At 39.6% G+C, this 21,667-nt stretch overlaps 1 protein-coding gene across 1 annotated transcript; it reads right to left on the bottom strand.

The window, feature by feature from the left end:
• Positions 1-1,168: 1,168 nt before the first annotated feature.
• Positions 1,169-21,287, bottom strand: LOC117446157 (leucine-rich repeat-containing protein 38). Its single transcript, XM_034082169.1, has 2 exons — positions 19,765-21,287; positions 1,169-3,638 (listed from the first exon to the last, which is right to left on the bottom strand). The coding sequence occupies exons 1-2, from the start codon at positions 20,390-20,392 to the stop codon at positions 3,391-3,393; spliced, it is 876 nt and encodes a 291-aa protein (XP_033938060.1). The 5' UTR covers positions 20,393-21,287; the 3' UTR covers positions 1,169-3,390.
• Between the last annotated feature and the right edge of the window lie 380 nt (positions 21,288-21,667).

Here is a 21,667-nt window from a genome sequence, read left to right as displayed (position 1 = left end):
ATGGCAGATTAACCATTGGATTTGTAGAGATTTGCGTGCAGAAGTACACATAAGCAGGCTTCCCATTTCTATCTCAGAACTATGGATTTTGAAAGCTAAAGTGATGATCAAGTGTAACTTGTTAGCCCCAATAAAATTAGGCTAGGTGATTTTTTTGTTCCTATCTGAAAACCAGAACCACTTGCAAAGATCTAAAATGTGTACTTAGTTGCTACTTGCATGATGGCATGCTACAATACTGAGGCTAAAGCTGTTAGCTGTTCCCATTGTTAGCATGCTAACCAGTTGTTGACGTGTACAAGACATCGTGTCACACAGAAGGATTTTAAAAGCAATGTAAATAATAACAAATTTGAAGAAAAAAATACAGATTTCAGTATTCTGACACAGAATGGTTTTAGAAGCAATGTATTTCTATGTTTCGTGCCTGCACCAAATAATAACAAATTAGAAGAAAATAAAGATTTTTAAAATACAGATTTCAGTATTCTGAGGCTCTGAGCCCTATTTATTTTCCTCGAGGACGGCAAAAAAAGTCAGACATTATACAATTTAAAATAAAAACAATAATCGAGGTTTGATATTGAGTAAGAACATGTTTTTATGAACCACACAGTTTCCGGTCTTCCAAGACCCGATCGGACAAAAAGACGTGGTGCAGGCACGAAACATACTACCAATAGAAATAGGCCTACATTGCTTTTAAAATCATTCTGTGTAACACGAAAAAAATGGGAAAATCGTGTTGGTGAACACGAATCAATAGATTCAATTAGTTTTGTGACTATTACACCAAATGCCGTGAGACTGGGTTTTTCTGGAGATGCTGGAGTGTCAAATCCCCCCCAAACAAACAAACAAACAAACGGCAGGACTGAGCCACTACCATTACTCTTAAGTCTTCTACATTAGCATCATTGGCTCCACCATTGAAGTATCAGTTCTGAACAACTATTTCAACAATGTAACCTGTAACCCCATCAAATAATGAAGTAGCTTAAGCTTAAAATGTGCCAATTGCCTTTTGAAGTATCACATGGTTAATGTTAGCCCTATAGGCAGTAAGCTAGTTAGCATGGCAGCGCTACATTACATCAGAGCAGATACCAAACGTGAATCTTTACAAGATGCTGTTCAGGGAAGGGGTTCAGAAAAGGTCAATTAACTGTTGAAAATGAATATCAACTGGCAATGGTATTTGCCTTTAATGTTTGTCATCGAATACAAATTAATTTGTTTACAATTTTAATCAGCCATTAGAATTTTGGCAAAAACATGACATCCATACAATACACATCTTACACTTGAGATGAAGTATTTTCAACTCAATGTGGGACAATACACATTAATGAAGACAATACAGGATGGTCACAATATGTGATGTGACACCTCCTTTAAACGGGTGTAGAATAACATTATTTCCTGTGAAACCATTGTGCTTTTATTACTGATAAATACCAAAAATAAATAAGGCCATATTTCCATTTTGTCATTTCTGCTTAATGTGCTTCACAATGCTGCACATGGCTTTTTCTTAAGCGAGACATTTGGAATATATTTGTATCCTTTGTTAAGCACACAGAAATGACAACCCTTTTTGCTCACAGCTCTTTTTCATCTCCTTGTTCGCATTAAGGAGCTTGGCATTCTTTCTACTTCATGTCTCAATTTCGCTGAATTATTCATGCCTTACAAGAATGTGAGAAGAAATGCAACATACCTTAGCTTTAGGGAAAAAATACTCTAACTTTTAGCATTCCTAATGTAAGAGGATTTGAACATACAGAATGTAAAAACAAACAGAAGCCCATACTATTCAGCGTGTTGCTTTATTTAATTGAAATTATACTTTACTTTCATTATTGTGAATCCATATGCTGATAAAGTAAGAGACTTTCAAGATATCAAATCATTAGCTTTACTGCAAGATCTTTCGACAAGAACAGATGCTAACTGATAGTACGTGATTTATTAGTTCTGAATAACAAAAAAAGGTGTCTATTTATTCCTGAAGACAAACCTCTCACCTGCCATTTAAAAATAAATAACCATTCTGTTCTGAAGTGATTGTTATAATAAGAGTTAAAGACTGCTAGCCTATGTTTGAAGCAAAGTAAGACAGATGGCTAATTGCTAATCTTTGGAGACCATTACTGTTTGAGTATAATATGTGTATACAAAGTGTGATTTGGCTATAGTGCTGCCTTCTGTTAAAGAGCTATCCCTACCTGACTAAATAGCACACCATCCGCAACAAAGTATTTTTAATGCAATCTCTCCTTTACCTAAACCTAGTCTTTGGCAGATGGAGACAAAACCAGTCTACATAGCGTAATTAGGGGCTTGCCAATATTAGGTTTACCAAATAAAGTGCGTTAATTGACACAATAGTTCTACGTAGATTCTATTTTAAAATATCTCCCATAATTTTCAAGATTATACTGTTATCTTGCTACACAGTTATCAATCTAGGAACATACAGTTAATTATCTTGATGTATAGCTTATGTTGTTTTCTTTTCTACATCAGTTTGTGGATATATAAGGAATACACTGCAGAAAGATTGCGTAGACCAACTGGAAACACTTCCTGCATACAGCACATCGGCTACCTACAATACCATGTCGCCATTTTCCAAATCCTTTACCGTTTGAATGACACCTTTGCCACCATCTTATTTTACATGCAGAAGAAACAACAGTATCTGCCCAACAAAGTGGCTTGTGAACCACTTTTGAATGTGAGTTAGTCTGTCCAAGACAGACATTGTAAATGGCAGGATATGCCGGCATATTTTATTATAGGCAGGTAATTACTGAGGTCCTTGGTCGGTATGACATCCTTTGTTTTATGGGATCAGGTATTCTGCCCAATGAAAATCATCTGAGAACTTACCCAAAGCTTGGTGTCACTTTAAATGTAATATGAATACATGTTTAGAAGTTATCGTATTCTCATATACTAACGTGACAGCACTGCAGCAACAAGTATTTTTTCTTAAATCTTTACTCTTTTATTATAATGGTGTTAACCTCACTATATTTATGTACTTTCTACAACAATGAGCCAAGAGCCAATAGCCATAAAATATGACCAGAGGCTCTCAGAGCCAAAAATACGATCTCTATTATATAATTTTGCAAGTGCAGCAGGGCACTCACTCTATTTTTATTGGGACTTTGGCTCATTCCTTGGGAATGTCTTTTGTTACCATATTTCATGTGCAAAGAAACCAACCGCATCAGGGCAAGATCCTACCGGTAAACAGTCCTTGGTGTATACCAGACAGGAGGCAGCATAAAACTTGTCACATGTAGCACACACTGTCTGAGGTGTCCCCTTTTTATTTAAAGTACCATGACCATGCAGGCCCTTAAAGTCAAACCCTTCTCACTCCTCACTCTCCTCCTCATCCCCCTTGGTGCCTTTACTCCAGCGCTGGAAGCAATGAACAGTTGAAGCCAGGAAGAAGCTTGTCATGATGGCCACCACAGACACAGAGATGCCAGAGAAAATGATGATGAGCAGGTCTGTGAGAGTCAGTGTGGCCTGGCACTCACGGAAGCTGTCCTTGGAGAGCTGGGTCAGGGAAACACGTCTGCCGTCCATGGGGAGGGAGCACTCCATACCTTCTACCCCTGCATTTGAAACAGAAAATTGGATTAGACAGATTTACTGGAAATGCCGAGTGGCAGTGAATGATGTCATATTTATGGACTTTTAGATGAATATATTCATATGGCAGCCACTCAGAGATGACATCATATAAAACAACAGGCACAATTTGTGCTGTGTGTACACCACATTAGAGACATATTTCAAACCTGATCAGATATAGAGTGCATATTTGATTCAGAAAGTGTGCTGTTGTGAAAGATGACGATTCAAGAGAGCAATGCCGCTTTATTTTCCTAAGAGTGGGAGCTGATTTAATAACTGGAAGGTCAATCAGAAGTCTTTACTTGATGAAGTTACACCGTACACCCATCCACTGCAGGTTCTGTCAGAAACACAGAGATACTGTTTATCTACTCTACTGTTAACCGTGTATCTGCTATAGAAAAAAAACGTGGAACTATTTATTTTTTATTGTTGAAGACTTTGTTTATCTCTGCATCTGACAAGACAAAACAGCCAGTCCTCCTAAAAAAACGACCAAATAGGTCCATTGTTCAGCAGCTTATTACGACCCATAGTCACGTTTTAAAGTGTAGCACCTCTAGTGGTCGTGTAAGAAACAACATGCTCCCGTTGATTGCAAACGCTCCGGAGGGTCGTTTATTCACAAATAACCCTCTCTGGAAAATCCTAAATTGTGGAATAGTTTGGCCATTAAATTGCTCTTTTATTAGATTTCTAGCGAGAAGTGTATATTGTACTTTTAGAATACACGTCCAGTGGATGTATAGGATCTATAGTTTGATAGATATTACGAAGATGATTTGAGGTCTCGCCAGGAGAAAGTTAATATACTACGTATTTTCCCACAGCGTCCATGTAAAGTTGGCGTCAACCCTCACGGGGTGAAAACAGTATTTCCGGTCTCGAAGTTTTCATAATAAAACCGGAAGTATTCCCCTCACTATCAAATGATTACACAGTGATATCTGCATTACTCATCAACTAAAAAACATCAGTTTATCTTTGTTAATTACACAACATTGATTGGTTAAAATTGTGTACAATGCTTTTGTGTTTTTAACCTTCAATTTGGAGAAACAAATAGTTTGTTGGGAGTAGGGATGCAACAACTAATCGACTTAATCGATTAAAATCGATTACCAAATTAGTTGCCAACTAATTCAGTCGTCGATTCGTTGGTGACGTCATCACGTGTGTTTTACACCCCGTTAAGCTCTAACTTTATTGGTCTTTGTATCGGTACTGGAGACATTTAAAAAAGATATGTCATGTATTATTGCTACAAAGACATTATATCGCAGTCTTAGTGTCGCCAACTCGTTTCTAATATGCAAAAAGACAAACAAATGCGTCTATGATGTATTTTCGATCTTTCTCTCCCCCGCCTGCTTGCGAGGGGAGCGGGGCAGTTTACACACGGGCAGCTGCAACATGCAGCAACACACACACGTGGGAGATGGCGGAGAGAACGCGCTCCGAGGTGGTTAAACTTTACCCGACCTCGATGTGGAGAATGCTCGTTGCCAAAAGTGGAATAAGAGTTTAGCATGTAAGGGCGGCAACACGAGCTATTTGTCTAAACATTTAGCAAAAGTGCTCCACATCCAGACGGAGGAATGCACCGGGTTCGACTGTCTTTCTAGTAGCTCTGTAGCCCCGTCCACAGTAACGTGTCCACGTCAGGTGTTATGTATGCTAGCAGCAACACACGGAGCTAACTACATTATACAAACATAATGATTAGAGGTAACAGAGTTATTTGCGGACTTTTGGTGACAGAGCCTTCAGTGTGGCATCCCCCACCCTCTGGAACTGTCTCCCCCCCGAAATCCGCAGCGCCCCAACCCTGGACATTTTCAAAACGCACCTTTTTACCAAGGCTTTCCCCACTGTATAGTTAGTTTAATAGGTTTATTTGTCCGCTACTTCCCCCCCCACCCCCTTAACCTGTCTGCCTTTTTTCCCCTACGATATAAAGCGACCTTGGGTTTCCTGAAAGGCGCTATAAAAATATTATATATTATTATTATTTAGTTTGTTAAAGTTTCAGCTATTCTTATATTTACAGTTGTGTCATCAGATTATTTAATACGATTTGTTAAAACACTGTTGTTTCTTTTGATGTGAAATATTATTTATTTAATTTGAATAAAAAGCAATGTTAGTTTTGTTCACAATTTAAGTTATTTCAATAATATATTTATTTTGGAATCAAGTATTCATCTTTATTGTCTTCATTGTTAGTTTCCACATGCCTAAAACAACCTCAAGCTAAATCTAAAAGTTGATGGCTAAATAAGAGCGTTTGAGAAATTGTGCAAGGCATACAGTAATAGTCCGAATAGTCGATTAATCGTTTCATTAATCGATAGATTAATCGATTATCAAATTAGTCGTTTGTTGCAGCCCTAGTTGGGAGTTTAGGATGGCCGAAGACCAGGGCCTGACCAATTTGCTGCCCCAGGCAAGATTTTAGCTGGCGCCCCCCAATTTCATGTTTTGTTATGAAATTAAAATAACGCTTTTTTTATACTGCCTATGCCAACTCTCATAGGAATGAATGAGGCCACGCCTCCCACGCTGTATCCAGTTCTTATTATACATCCATGGTCAGTGTGATTATGACTGATTTTATAAAAGTAACAAAGTAACGGGTGTCGTGGCAATGTTAGTAACTGTAATGTGATTACTGAATTATAAAAGTAGCGCGTTACACTACTCCGTTACCTACAAAAGTTACACCCAACTCTGATTACAATGCCGTTATGTGATGACTTCCAAAGAGAAAAGCAAGCACACTCGGAATAAAGTATTATCTTGAAAAATATCTTTTTTTTTTATGTTTTCGGATTTCATATTGCATAAACACCATATCCCAACGTGCATTGCGGCTAAAACATCCAATCACCGAGCTTCAACGATAGCTGGATTATGGGTAGTTCGATGTTCAAAACCTCTGAAAAAAGAAATGTGTCTCTCAGAATCGAAAGGGAAAAACATTTGGGAAAAACACAAAAGCAGTTAACTACACACAATTTAAACCAATTAATGTCGTGTAATTAATAAGGATACACTGATGTGTTTTAGTGGATGAGTATGGCAGATATCACTGTTAAAAGTAAGTAAGTAAGTAAAACTTTATTTATATAGCACCCTTCTCAACACGGATGTACAAAGTGCTTTACAGTACAGTACACAGGACACAATTCACAGTACAACTATAAAATGTAGAATAAAAGGCATAAAACTGCAGCAGGTAATACATAGGATAAAACATACTACAAAACACCAATAATAAAAAAATAAAAAAAGAAGACAGCCACTAACTCACCTCCTCCGACGACCCAAAGGCCTGTCGGAAGAGGTGGGTCTTTAACCGCCCCTTAAAAATCTCTATTGAGGCCGAGGTTTTTATTATTTGGGGGAGTTTGTTCCAAAGCCTTGGGGCCACCGCCTCAAAGGCACGGTCACCCTTAGTCTTTAGCCTGGTTCGGGGCACCCTTAGGAGGCCTTGCTCAGAGGACCTCAGGGCCCGGGTTGTGATGTGCGGGTGGATAAGGTCATTGTTGTAGGCTGGGGCTTGGCCATGGACAGCTCTATATGTGAAGACCAGTACTTTGAATTGGGTTCTGAGATGGACAGGGAGCCAGTGCAGGGCAGAAAGGATCGGAGTGATGTGGCATGTTTTTTTGGACCGAGTCAGTAATCTGGCTGCAGCGTTTTGGACCTGTTGTAACCGGTGTATTGATGTTTTGTTGAGGCAGGAGAACAGAGCATTACAGTAATCAAGCCGGGATGAAATAAAGGCATGGATAGCCATCTCCATTTCTGCGTTGGATAGAACCCCCCTGAGCTTGGCAATGTTCCTGAGATGTGTTTGTCTAGTAGCATTGATTGATCGAAGGTAACACCAAGGTTTTTTATGTTTGCCCTTATGTTACCACTGAATGAACCCAGGTGGCTTGCTACCTTAGAGGCGATGTTATCAGCCGCCAAGATCAAGACTTCCGTTTTTGATGCATTAAGCTGTAGGAAGTTGCTTGACATCCACTCCTCAATTGCAGATAGACATGTGATGAGGGTGTTTACTTTTTCCATTTTGACAGGTTTGAAGGAGAAGTATATCTGGATATCATCTGCGTAACAGTGATACGAGACACCTTCACATTGGCTATTTAAGTGGCCCAATGGCAGCATGTACAGGGCAAAAAGAAGGGGGGCTAAAACAGAACCCCAAAACATTTGACAGTGAGGGGAATACGGTTTTATTATGAAAACTTCAAGACCGGAAATACTGTTTTCACCCCGTGAGGGTTGACGCTACCATTACATGTACGCTGCCGTTACACGTTCTCCTGGCGAGACCTCAAATCATCTTCGTAATATCTATCAAACTATAGATCCTACACATCCACTGGACGTGGATTCTCAAAGTACAATATACACTTCTTGCTAGAAATCTAATCAAAAAGCATTTTAATGGCCAAACTATCCTACAATTTAGGATTTTCCAGAGAGGGTTATTTGTGAATATACGACCCTCCGGAGCGTTTGCATTCAACGGGAGCACTAGAAGTCGAAAACTTTAAAACGTGATTATAGGTCATAATAAGTGCTTGAACAATCGACCTATTTGGTCGTATGAGTTGGAGGACTTGTTGTGAAAAAAACATTTTCATTGCTTTTACACTGTAAATAATTCCTTTGATTTTAGCTGCTATCTGCACATGGCAAATCTCATGATGCCATTACTCTTTAATACACTTTGAATATTGTATTATATTAGCTTACCCATTTCTAAAGCTGATATTGATCAATTGTATGTTGTTTTTTTACTTATAACTGTCATCCAAATGAGATGCTTTATGCTTATGTGCTTTATGAGAACAAATGTTTTTAGAAATACATTCTAAATTATATATAATTTTATTGATCTTCACTTGTCTTTTTTTCACTGGCTGTTGTGGCAGAGGAAACACAAACAAAGTTGTGTCAGCCTGTTTTGACAAAGTCTTTGGACATCAAATCACAAAACTAAATGACACACACATATCATCGCTAAAAGGAATAACATAAATTAAAATGGATAAGAATTAAGTTACAGTTGTAGCAACATGTTAATGTCAATAAACAATTAATTTGTTGTAATCTGAAACATTTGAGATATTTTTCAACCAAAAACGATAACTGGTCACGCCAGCTTTCAATTAAATGAATTTGCTGCACATAACTGCACTATAATGAGAGTAAACTGAATATGTTGGATGTTTGGACCAGACAAAAAGAGGAATTTGAAGATTCCATCATATACTGAAATCATAATGGTCGTTTTCCCCCCAGTTTTAACCTATGGTTTTAACCCATATGTTGAGAGTATTAAGCTACCCTCATCAGGGTACACATTTTTCTTAGATCCAGTCTTATCTGCCCTTATTTCTAATAGTTAAATGTAGTTAAGTGTAGTTATACAAGCTGAATTGAAATTGTGCACAAATGTGTTATTTATTTTGTGACATATTTGTTGTGATTCATTAACTTGAAGATACCAGAATAGCTCATAGCTGCAGTCCTATGCGAAGTGAGAGATACAAGTGTCATATTGAAATTGAAATATTGACTTGGTGTAAGTATGTTTAAGACATTGTTAGGCTTTTGTAGGCTAAGCTATGTTTGTTAACAGCCTTTTGTTTGACATAAAGCTGCCCACGGCCAACACAAATAGGATGCTCTTTGGTTTCACGCCTCACTAATCTGAGGTCACATGCACTACATCTGGACCTCCTCGCTCAGTGAGAGATGTGCACATCTTGTCACAGACAAGCCTGTAATGCTGGAAAACTTTAATTATAGTGTTTTTTCCAAAATATTCCACTTTTGGCCAAGTACCACAGCTGTTCACTAATCCTCCCTTTTGTCAGGCAGTGTAATAAGCCTGTGTGCCCTATTGTGTAATTTTGCTCCTTAACTGCAACAGCTAAGCTCTAGTGGAAAGCCATTATCTCTCCCTGCAAATCCTGGGTATTTTGTTGTGGGGTAAACACAATGGAAATGTGTGTTCAAATAGGTGACACATATATGCAAATAAATTTGAATGTACATTTCAGACAACTGAAGTGAAGGATTTGTTTTTTTTATGGTGTGCTTATCAAGAATGTTATGAAAATGTTAAAAAAAATACATATATTAAAAAGGAAAAAAAATGATGTCCCATTCTACCCTTCTCACTAACTATTTGTTGATTGCAATATATGTGATTCTCTTTGATATTAATAATCATAATTATTAACAGGCAAGACCTGACATGACTGTCTTCAAGGCAAAGTAAAAAGTCAGATTTAATGGGTTACTTTTTAAATGTAATTAGTGCGTTATGAATATAAATAAAATCAATTTGTCTTTAGACAAGACGGCGCTCCAATTACATTTTACTTTGTCTTTGTCCTTTTTCATTTAAACTGAACTCCAACCAGTACATTCTGTCTCTTTCTGAATAATATTTGTTCCTTTCCTCGCTGCTTATGTTTCATAATTGAACAGTCACTGCGGATACTGTACATGACAACCATCACAATAAATCAACAATCTATGATAACGAAGTAAAATACACTATAGTTTATAAAGTCCAACCTGATTTTTAGTGATGCTGAAAGAGATGATGGAAAACAATAACAAAATAAAAAACCTATTCCCTAAAAGCCAAAGGGAAACTTGGAAAATTAGCTGATGCTTTTAAAGTGAGAGCCATATGGTTAGTTATGCAACACAATTCTTAGAATACTAGATTTAAAACAAACACATGAGATTAACCTTCTCTAAATGTGCTGTACAGTTGTTTGTAAGCCTCTTTACAACATTGTATGTTTTACAGACTGAGCAGTTCGCTCAGTGCAGTAACATTGAATGTATGTTGATCTCCGATTCACAAAACATATGGTAGACATGCCTTGCTGTTTAATCCTGCCATGAATCATTGTGCTCTTCTTTGGCTCCACCGGGATTGTTGGTATTGGCAGCTGATCAGTTTGGAGCCTCAGTCTTGATGCTGGGTTTACTGTGACTCACTTCATGTGATCCTGATCCAATCTATTTATTTTCTGTGGAGCTTTTCCAGCATGCTGTTATTTTTGTCCTGTTTTTATTAAGCTTAACTCATGGCAAAATGATATTGATGACTCGAGAGTTAAAACACATCATTTGAATTTAAAGGAAATGTGTTCAATGCAAGGACCGTCAATCACTCTTTGTAGTTAGCCATTCTAATTGGAACTTATTGTTTTGGTAGTTTAACGTATGGGCTCAATAGAGGGGAGAGACAATCCTTTATAATGAAATCATCGCGCTGCATCCTCCACATGCTTTTGTGCAATGTAATTATGGTTCATATTAAAGTCTTGCAAAAAAGTTCAGAGGTACCACACCAAGCACAAGCACAGAAGACTGCAGGATGTAAATCAAATAAGATCAAAACAACTGTATCTCCATTGCAAATACTTGGTTAGTTGTCTATTGGTTGCATTTAAAAAAGAATTATACTAAATGTAATGTGTTTTCTGCCCCACAGGTCTGGCTTTTCCATGTGTGCATATTTATATATCTTGTGTCTACTAATTGAATGTTAAAAGGAAACGTGAGAATCGGTATCTTTTATTAAGGGATTAGGGTCATTAAGTTTTATCAAGCTCTTTAAGAGTTCAGTTACAAACCTAATTAATACTGTAAAGAGTTAATCAGACGTGCATGGAAACCAATTCCACACCATCACTGATTTCCGTATATCTTTTTCCATTGTCACTGAACACTTTGGAAACATTAAGCCATTGTATTCAGACATATTTTAAACACGTTCATTGAGATTTGAAATATACAAGCATTATTATTATTAAATGATTTATATGAACTCTTTAGAGTTTTATTCTTATCATATCTGACAACACATTGAAATGCAGATTTAATTCAGAAATAAGGTCAGTTGATGATGGAAATTATTGCATCCAATAATAGGAACATGGTTTTACTTTTGTATTTTAACAAAGCATGCTGCAAATTGTGCTGACTGTTCAGGAAAGACCCAGAACGGATGTACTGCCAAGTGTGTGCATTTACATGTGCAGTATCAGTAAAAGTATCCTCCCTCACTGCCAGGCTTCATCTCTACCCACATATAAGCTCACACGTTTCTTTCTCCATACAGTACATTGCCAATGTGCAGGGAGTTATAGATTAAAGTTAAACATGTTTGCAGTGCTATTAGATACTGTATTGATGTGCATGCAAAAGCATTGTAAGTGTGTAACTTAGCTCTTTGAATTAATGTAAGAGGTTGACAAAATTGTCAATAAAACATATTGAATCAATGAGTCTTTAATTTCAGATTCAAATTACTTTTAGTCCATGGCATTTGCATAACATGGTAAAGTGTCTTTGGTGCATAACCCAACATACAGTTGACACACAACACATGACTATTATTCATCTTAAAGGGGCCTTTAATGCAAATGTTAAGGTTCATATTAAGGTTCATGTTAAGGTTCATATAGGATTCATTTTAAAACTCTTTTATTTACTTTTAAAGCCCTCAATGGCCTGGCCCCGCCCTACCTCTCTGAGCTGTTACACAGCTACACGACCACTCGCACTCTCAGGTCAGCTGATCAGTTGCTCCTGAGGGTGCCAAAAACAAAGTCTCAGCGCAGAGGGGACCGTGCTTTCTCTGCTGCCGCCCCTAAACTGTGGAACGACCTGCCCTTGCTCATCAGACAGGCTCCCACACTGTCTGCTTTTAAATCCCGTCTTAAAACCCACCTCTTCTCCTTAGCATTCAGAAACAAGTAGATTGTTGCTTTTATTTGCTTTCAGTGGTCTATTGTTTTTATTATATGGCTGTTTTTTATTTTTTATTTATTACGTTTATTCTGGTTTGTTTTGTATCTTGTATTTTAAATGTATTTATATTATGTTGTGTGAGCTTATCTCTCTGTACAGCACTTTGGTCTGAAGGTTTTAAAGTGCTATATAAATAAAGTTGGATTGGATTGGATTGGATATTTATATGTTGTGCCTCTACTGAGACATGTTTCACATGTTTTAATGTTCAAAAGGTCTTTATTTTCTCACACTGCCTTTGCAGTAAGCCCTCTTTTCACCCCCTTGGAGATGACCCGCCCCTTACTAAATCATGTGTACATATGTGTTGGAGCGCCAGCCAATAGAAGCGCAACTGTTACATAGTGATGTCACTATGTCATGGAAGTAAACAATATAGTCCAAACAAGGCTTGTCAGGCAGGGGGAAACAAAAATCCCTTTGGCGGGAACTTTGGGTTTTTAGCCATTGCAAACAATTGTCACGCTCCAAAACCTATAAAAGACCGTACAGGAAAGGGAAAATGCATAATAGGCGCCCTTTAAGTGACTCAGTGGCATTCCTAATAAAAGTGCTAAGTTGATTGTTCTTCAACTGTCATGTAGGCCAGGGGTTTCCAACTTTTTTCCCAAGAGCCCCCCCAAATGACTCCTGTTGGAAGTTGCACATTTTTGAGACTTTTAAACTGTAATTACCGCTGTTTCCCCCCCCCCCCTGTGTGTGTGTGGGGGGGGGGGGGGGGGAACAGCGGTAATTAAAGTTTAAAAGTCTCAAAAATGCTAACTACTCTCACAAACTGGATGAATGTGAAGTATTTTGTTAAAGGAGGATGAAAGCGTAATTAACGAGCACTATTGGAGTGACTTTGATGGTTATTGGACTCAGGATGAATTCATTTTGATTCCCGCTGAATGAAGAAATTAAAGGACGGCGCGGAAGTGGAAACAATTCACAAAGGGATTAAACTGTTTAAAACACATGCTCAAAGTAAACCGGACTTTGCCGATGTGTTTATGTGGATTCAAAAGTCGTAAATAATCTACAAAATGGACCGATCTGATCGGAGCAACTGTGACAAATAATCCAACTGAAACCGGCATGGACAATGACTATGTTTTAAAAATGCTCTTATCCAGACAAGCCTGGTTTGGACACTTTACGGGCAGAAGAAACATTTCTGTCTTGTTATGCCTTTAATAGCTACTAACTTGAATTTGTATTCAAATTAAATAATCAACTATTTTTTATATTTTATTATAATGTAGAGACAAGGCTTTTAGTGACAATCATGTATTGCGTTACAATTATATGTAAAAAAAAAAAAAAAGTCTAAATATGATATTTGGCCTCAAATCATCTGAGGCCTGGCGCCCCCCCTGCGATCTTTCGCGCCCCCCAGGTTGGGAACCACTGATGTAGGCCATTAACATGTCACGACAGAGCATGATCGTCAGTAGTATTAACAATAAATCAATCAATTAACATTAAAATGAGTAATTGTGATGGTGAACATGTGGAAGGGAACACCCTCTAGTTTAATTAGTAGTATCGGTCTTCAACATATAAAACCTACCCTAATGATTCAGTCTCATTCGTAGTCATGAGTTGGAAAAGAAGGCTCATCGTAGGACTATACCCTTGAAATCGAAACGGTGCGTTCACTGTCCTCCATATAAATGATGTCTGAACAATAAAACGATGTGAAAGTGACCGAGACATGGAGCGCAGAACTCGCTGATTTATCGTCCTTTCACGGTGAGATGAGATCGGTCAAGGTCCCCGTCTCAGAAACGGCACTTTTCTGATGCATCAGTACATTTTTAAGATGCACCCAGGAATCATATTTGATGAGCCCAAACATCACTGTAGTCCCGTGCCGGAGCACGCTGACACACTAAATGTAATCTGTTTTTAATGACTGTGCATACTTTTTTATGTAAAAAAGGATGGATTTAATAAGAGCCTACAGCTTTTTCAGTCAGAATTAATTCGTTTTTTTAGACTTCAAACGATTAAAAATGTTTGTGTATCAGACTATCAAAGAAGTAAACTTATGTAACACAAATCATTCCGGTGCACTATCAGGTATGTTGGCAACACGGCTTTGTTACATTCCTGGCGTGGACAGTTGATGGATTACATTTAGGATTACAGCCAGACGAGGGATAGTCTATCCGCTGTCTCAGCCATGATTGATCTACCTAGCTTTGACACACTGATATTGGAGGCTTGTGTCTCCTCCCTCCCTCAACACCACACTGTCTGTCCAGATTGATCTCTGCACCAAAGGTGAACATCAGAACAATCTTCAGACTCCAGCAGGAGTAACATCTCCTGCCTACATCTTCTCCTTTAATCCAGTTGTGCTAATGACTCACAAACCTGCCCCCCTCTCTATTTTATTAAATGAGAAGATTGTGCTGCTCAGGTCCAATTCTCAGTAGATGTAAAAAGAACCAGGCAGACATAATTACAGAGAATTGTGCAGCTTCTTCTGAAGGAAATCTGAAGGGAAAATGATGATGAGAGATTCATGCTAGACGAGGGGCAGAGTAGGAGTGGGAGAGGAGCAGAATGTGTGTTATCAGTGCACAAAATGACAAGCGTTCATGTGACAGTGGGGCGAGGGTGAATCATTCAGGAGGGGATTCCTTCTGCGTGGAGACTCACTGACATCACTGTACCATGGGCATATTCAAGATGTATCATCACAAAAGCACAATTTCACACATAAAACTCTCAGGTACTAGAGATTTTGAATGAAGCGGATGTATGAATACAATGTGTAGATTCCTTTTCGTCTGAATAATAAACACTTCATCTGCCATCGCTATTCATTACAATGAAACTAAATATGGTAAATGGTATGGTGGTAAATATGCACGTCTTGGTGATTTATGCTTGGCGCTCCAGCACATGCAGAAAGTATCCATCATCTTCAGTTATGCACTTTGCTGGTGAAATAAACCGTGGCTTTTCACCTTTTATTTTTGACTGGCACATTCTGCTTCTGTACTTGCGGCTGACGCTATCACACTCTGTAATTCTGTCCACCTATTCACACTCTCTTTAAAGCGCTCTCACATCCCAACTTTAAATACACATCAAATTAGGCCAAGATAAAAGAAGCTGTCAGCCTGTGTAAACGGAGTGGATATTTTCTCATCACATACTAAGTAAAGATAGCAGATAGTGTCGTGTGCGGCGGGATCATTTGGTCATATTTTGAGTTGCTCCTTCCGTGTGGTAACAGGTCTCTGGGGAGCAACTCGATAGGCCGTGAAGGAAAATTCAGACTTCGACCCTGTCACATGAACTGCTACTTTGTGGTAAAACTGTTCAGGTCATCACAAGTGTTGATAGCAATGCTGTGAGGGCTTCAGCCTCAAACTCTCATGGGAGTTGTCCTGCCTGTGGGCAGCTCTAGCTCCAATTACCCTGGCCAATGTGCCGTAGAACTGTGTCACTCTAAATTATACATGGCCTTTGTTAACCCAAGAGCATTGGAGACAGCAGTGGATCTAGTTTACACTCATCCATCCGTTAAAACATTTATGAACATGATTGGTGGCTTAAAACGTACAAATGGTACCCAAAACTGAGCAGAAGGAAGGACGGTATGTGTTTCTGCTGCGCATAGGAGACTGCCGTGCGGAGAGAGATCTGTTTTATTCCATCCAAAAGCAAGTCCTGAGTCTTAGAGCATCTTCCACCCACTCGTCTTGCTGACCTGCAGTAATCAAACGTATGCAAACAGAAGAGCGTGCTACTTTGTGAACTTCAAATCACAGGGGAAATCAGGAAGTGAAAAATGGAAAGGGAATTGGGTTTTTCAGCACGGGCTCTGCAGCTGCTACATTATGCAGGCCATCGCAGGAGGGAACCACCGGATGAAGACTTTGAAAATAGCAGTACAGTTTTGTCATATTTGATTGACAATCTTTTAATTACTTGAAGATTGAATTAAATTCTTCTGGTGATGCTGTATTTTGCCGTATTCTATGAACTTGGAATGCATGGTTTGTTTGTCGTAGCTTTAACCTTTATGTGTTTCGAATGATAGTGGAGCACTTGGCTTTTAGAGAGGCCGCACTCATATATAGTTTAAACAGTCATTTCGTGGCCTGGTTTATTGTATGATGAATCAGACATAAGGATGCAACACCCACACGGATGGAAAAATAACCCTGATTTACAATACAAAAGTAATTCCTGCGTCTGTAATTAATCTACTTGATGAGGAATGAGATATTCAGTTAAAACACTCACACTCATGATGGTGGTTAGAGGCGATGTGTACTGAAAATATTATCAAGTTACCCTCATTAACTAATGAAAGTCCATCTGTTATTTTGTAACCACTTCCAACACAGTTTCCAGGGAATAGGTCATCGCATGTTTTCCCGTTATCGAGAGCTCAGTCATTATGGTAATTAGGTCTGGCAGTATGACGTCTGCGTGTTTGATGCGCCAGTGTTTGTACATTTGCACTTAAAGGGGAAAAAGGCAACGGGTGCCTGTGAATCACTTACTACACGGTAAACTGCCCCGCTACTTTGCATTTGTTTAACAGAAGTCTGTTCGACAAAACAGATTTTTGTGCAGTGCTCAAAATAGTGATGGAGCATACAGTCATATATAGTATATGTCAAAGCTGCCAATTCATGGGTTGAAAAAGATGTGCACTATATTCTATTGTCAATATAGTTGAGAGGCACTTTTCATTGTCTTAAAGTAAGACAATTAAAACAAATCTGCCATGCGAAGGAAGACATAAACTAGTTTTAGTGGATATTTACAGATCAGTGAAACATGTGTTTGTCCTCTCTGACCTGACACAGAAGTGATTTGCATTGCTTTGAAAGAGCCTCAGAGGAAAAGAATATATGTTTTTCCTTTTGCTAAAAAGTTATTTGTAATCCAATTCTCCAGCATCATAAGCATTACAAAATATATTCAGGCAAAATATATTGGTTGAAGAAGATGATAAATTATAGAAAATATTACATTTGGACAACTTTATATTCCTGTACAAATAAGAATCTCTGTGTGTGTGTGTGTGTGTGTGTGTGTGTGTGTGTGTGTGTGTGTGTGTGTGTGTGTGTGTGTGTGTGTGTGTGTGTGTGTGTGTGTGTGTGTGTGTGTGTGTGTGTGTGTGTGTGTGTGTGTGTGTGTGTGTGTGTGTGTGTGTGTGTGTGTTGGGTAAATTGGTGAACTCGTCTCTGGGGTCATAAAGCAAACACTCTCTGAAGGGGATGTAAGAGCTGCATATGAGGTGAGATACACATTACTAACTCAATTTGAGAGTGTCTATACACCGTGGCCAGTTGGCAGCGATGCCCGCAGCTTGGCCAGGTATTTGGTTTCCTCCGTGTTGTTGATGTCTGCCTGGCCAGCAATTCATTATGCTTTGCGGTTGACAACACTTAGAACCTGTGATTAATGCATGTGCAGCCTGTGACTCGGGGGAATTGGGTATTCCTGCCAGTTTATCAACTTTTTCTTCCTCACAGACCTAAACTTGTCTTTTTGTGGGGCAAAAGCAGAAGCCCTTAGAGGAAAGAGAAAGAAGTATCAATAGCAGGGTACACCATGGCCCAAATGCATGTAAGGGTTTTTGGCTTTTGTGTGTTGTCAGCAGTTTGCAGCAGCAGGGGTGCAGAGTAAAAGTTATGGCGAGCCAGAACATTTTCGTTTTAATTTGGAAATTGAAAAACTGCCAAACTTGTAATGAAATCCTTTGTATAATTCCAATATGATGCATTATGTGTGTATGCCATATCCATATGCTGAGGCTTGGATGTCTTACCAGATAAGTTAAGTTTGAAAAAAGTCACACATTTGAGTCACAACATTTTCTTCACTGATTGTATGCCCTTAAAAAAAAGTACTTTGTTTATTCAGGTCGACATGTCACACACAAACTTTTGAATAATACGTTTAAACGTTCACAATCCTTATTTGTACACTATACACTGCACTGTGTTTAAAACTCAATTATTTTGAATAAAATACTCCTTGAACGTCCTAGGGATATGTCATAACACTGCAAGACATTTTCATATAAAATTCTCAGATTAGATCAGAATTGTTCAATGCATTAAATCTGCACTGATATAAATATGACATATATAACAGCACGAGCTCGTAGTTATGTGTGGCTGAACTGTCAGATGTGTTTATTTCTGCCTCCCCTGTTCCCACGTGCTGGCTTGTATTGATGAGATAACGGCTGTCAGTTTCCTTTGTAAGGGCATTACTAGTATTACACAAATGGCTGACCCTCAGTAAAAACACTTACGGTTCTCTCTGAATAAAAAAAGAATAAATAATTATCCAAGAATAAATTGCTTCTGACAGGTGTGTGTAAATATTCTATACAATCTATTTCAACATCAGTAATATTAACACAAGCAAAATAAGGTTGTGATGGTTGGTGTTTTATTCAGGACATATTTTGCACCTCCATCCTTGGATGCTCCAACCAATCAGCTCCATCTAAGCAGATCCAACCCCAGAGAAAAATTATTCGACAGAGACATGTGATCCTCTTTGTCTTGAGTTATTCAACAGACATGCATGCACACATTCAAATTCCCGTGCACACTCAAGCACACCACAACTTCAGCTCTGTTATCTAACTGGAGCCTGCAGGCTCCACAGTGGTAGACAGAGTCTACAGTATGGGCCTAAAAACATCACATGGGCGGAGCAGATAAGCTGGATAAATGGGTTGCATTTCCAGAGCTGGGCAAAAAACTATTCATAATATTGCATAATTACAGTGTCCACCAAAGAAAAGTATTATTTAAATATGTATTATATAAAAATAAGTGGTCAATTGATCGATTTGACTACCGCGCAGGATAAAGGGCATTGCATGGTGAAATGTGTAACCAGAGAAACTGCAATCTAAAATTCTTAATATGAATTATTTCATTTATTTTCCCTTACTGGAAAATGCTTAACTCTGAACAAAGCAAACTTGTAGCTTTTACTTTCAACAAGTGCCATTGTCTCATATTACATACCCAGTCGCACACAATATATGCTATGGGAGTGAGGAAAGAAAGAGACAAAATGAGAACAAGGGAGAGGGAGGGGGGTTCCCTCTCCTACAGGGAAAACATACATAGACTAGAGCAGTGTTATGGAAATGGGTTGCAATACTGTTGATGTAATGCTGTGTGTTATGCTGATATATGCTTTATTTGGGTGAAGCACATGGAAAGAAAATGGACCTTAGATGTAGCTACTCACCGTTTGGAAGCTTGTGGCTGTTCTCCATCAGCCACGTGAACAGGTTGGCAAAGTTGCAGTTGCACAGCCAGGGGTTGCCCTCGAGCCTCACCGCCCGCAGGGATGGCAACTGACTCAGCGCCCCTACCTGGAGCGTAGAAAGTGCATTACGCTCCAGTTCCAGTTCCCTCAGAGAGGTGAGCCCAGTGAAAGCATCCTCGCTCACCATACTCAGGTATGGGTTGTTGCCCAGCCTCAGTTTAATCAAGCTGCGAGACTCCCCAAAAGTCCCAGTTGGGATTTCAGTCAGGTTGTTGCTGCCCAGGTCCAGGAAGACCAGCCTGGAGGAGGTGCTGAGAGTCCCCGGTTCGATGCTGGAGAGGGAGTTGTTCCGGAGGTCCAGGTAGACCAAGTCACTGTACAGAACCAGGAAGTCCGAGGGGATGCGAGGTATCCAGTTGTCCGCCAGCAACAGCCTGCGCACATCCAAGGGGATTTCATTGGGGAGACGGGTCAGCCCACGGCCACGGCAGTCCACAGTGTGAGGGTCCGGGCACAGGCAGGCTACTGGGCAGTTCTCCCCCCGGGTCCATAAGGCAGAGGACAGTAAGATGAGGATAAGTTGGAGCCAGCAGACACATGGCAACATGGTCAAGAGGGTGAAATGGGTTATGGGGGAAAGAGGCTCTGGGTAAGGGCGAGTAGGACAAGGAGGGTGGGGTTAGAGAACAAGAGGGTGAGGGTCAGAGGGCAGCAGATCAGGACGAGGGAGGGGAAGGGGGAAGTAAAAGGGGGTGGATGGGGATCAATCCTCGCGGAGGAACATCCTGCCGGTGTTGAGATGGAATTCTTCAAGTGCTCAGGAATCGAGAGGAGGTAAAGAAGCGGCAAAAACTGTTCTCCAGGAGATCATGTAGCAACCTGCCGGGATAGAATTGCAGACTGCCTGCTTTGAAGGAGCAAAGCGAATTAGATAGTAAGCAGAGAGGAGCGGAAGGAGCGGGAGAGAACCAAAGACGGAGCTTAACAGAGAGGGGGGGGTAGCTTAAGAGAGGTAAATAGACACGAGCGAGCTGGGAGTGATGAAAAGCCGGGGGCACAGACAAGGGAGAGGGGGGCTGAGGAGGGGGATCTTTCCACCACGCTACCCCACAGTTTATCTGGCAGCAGTGACAGACAATAAGGTCTCTGACACAAAAGGATATATGAAGCTGTGATTCAAGCATGACCAGCGCAGAGTAACATCATGGCATCCCTCCATTAGTCCCAGGTCTCTGTGCAGTAAAGCCTGACGTTCTGAAACGAGACAGAGAGAAGCTCACAGAACATCGCTCAAGTGTGTGGTAAGGTTGTCCCACCTTATTATTCCCTCTCTAGCTGCCAAATGCCCGGCAACATGCTGTGAGAACACAGCTCAATGTTACTCCATCCGGTATTGTGTCAGGGCTGTGTTTCTCTGTGGAGAGAATGCAGACGTCCAGACAGGAGCTGCATGGATGTAGAGCAGCTGAGCAGCTCACAGCCATGCCAATCCAACGACTGCCTCCGAATCTACCACGGTTTATCTCATGCCCTCTCCACTCTCCTTGTTTCCAGGGAGGCGTGCCTGAGCCACGCTGTCAACATGTGATGTCACTTCCTTTATTGTGAACATATGAAGATCATTTTTCAATCGGAAATATGGAAGCATTTTTTATTTATTTTTTAAAGCTTATCAGCTTTTTTTTCATATTTTTTGAAAAAAATGTCAGGTTCAGGTTCATTTTATTTGCCTTACTCACATTTATATTAAATATATTTACCGTGTTCGTGATCTTTTGACAATAGCAAGCTGTTGTTTTGACTTTAAGCCTTCTTGTTTTGAAAATGATACGGAATCTCCAGATTTCCTGTCCTTATGATGACCATGAGGAAAACTGTTACC

The sequence above is a fragment of the Pseudochaenichthys georgianus genome, chromosome 5 (assembly GCF_902827115.2).
Source record: "Pseudochaenichthys georgianus chromosome 5, fPseGeo1.2, whole genome shotgun sequence".
NCBI lineage: Eukaryota > Metazoa > Chordata > Actinopteri > Perciformes > Channichthyidae > Pseudochaenichthys > Pseudochaenichthys georgianus.
Note: the sequence above shows the minus strand (reverse complement) of the source record. Positions and strands in the feature narration are given on the sequence as shown.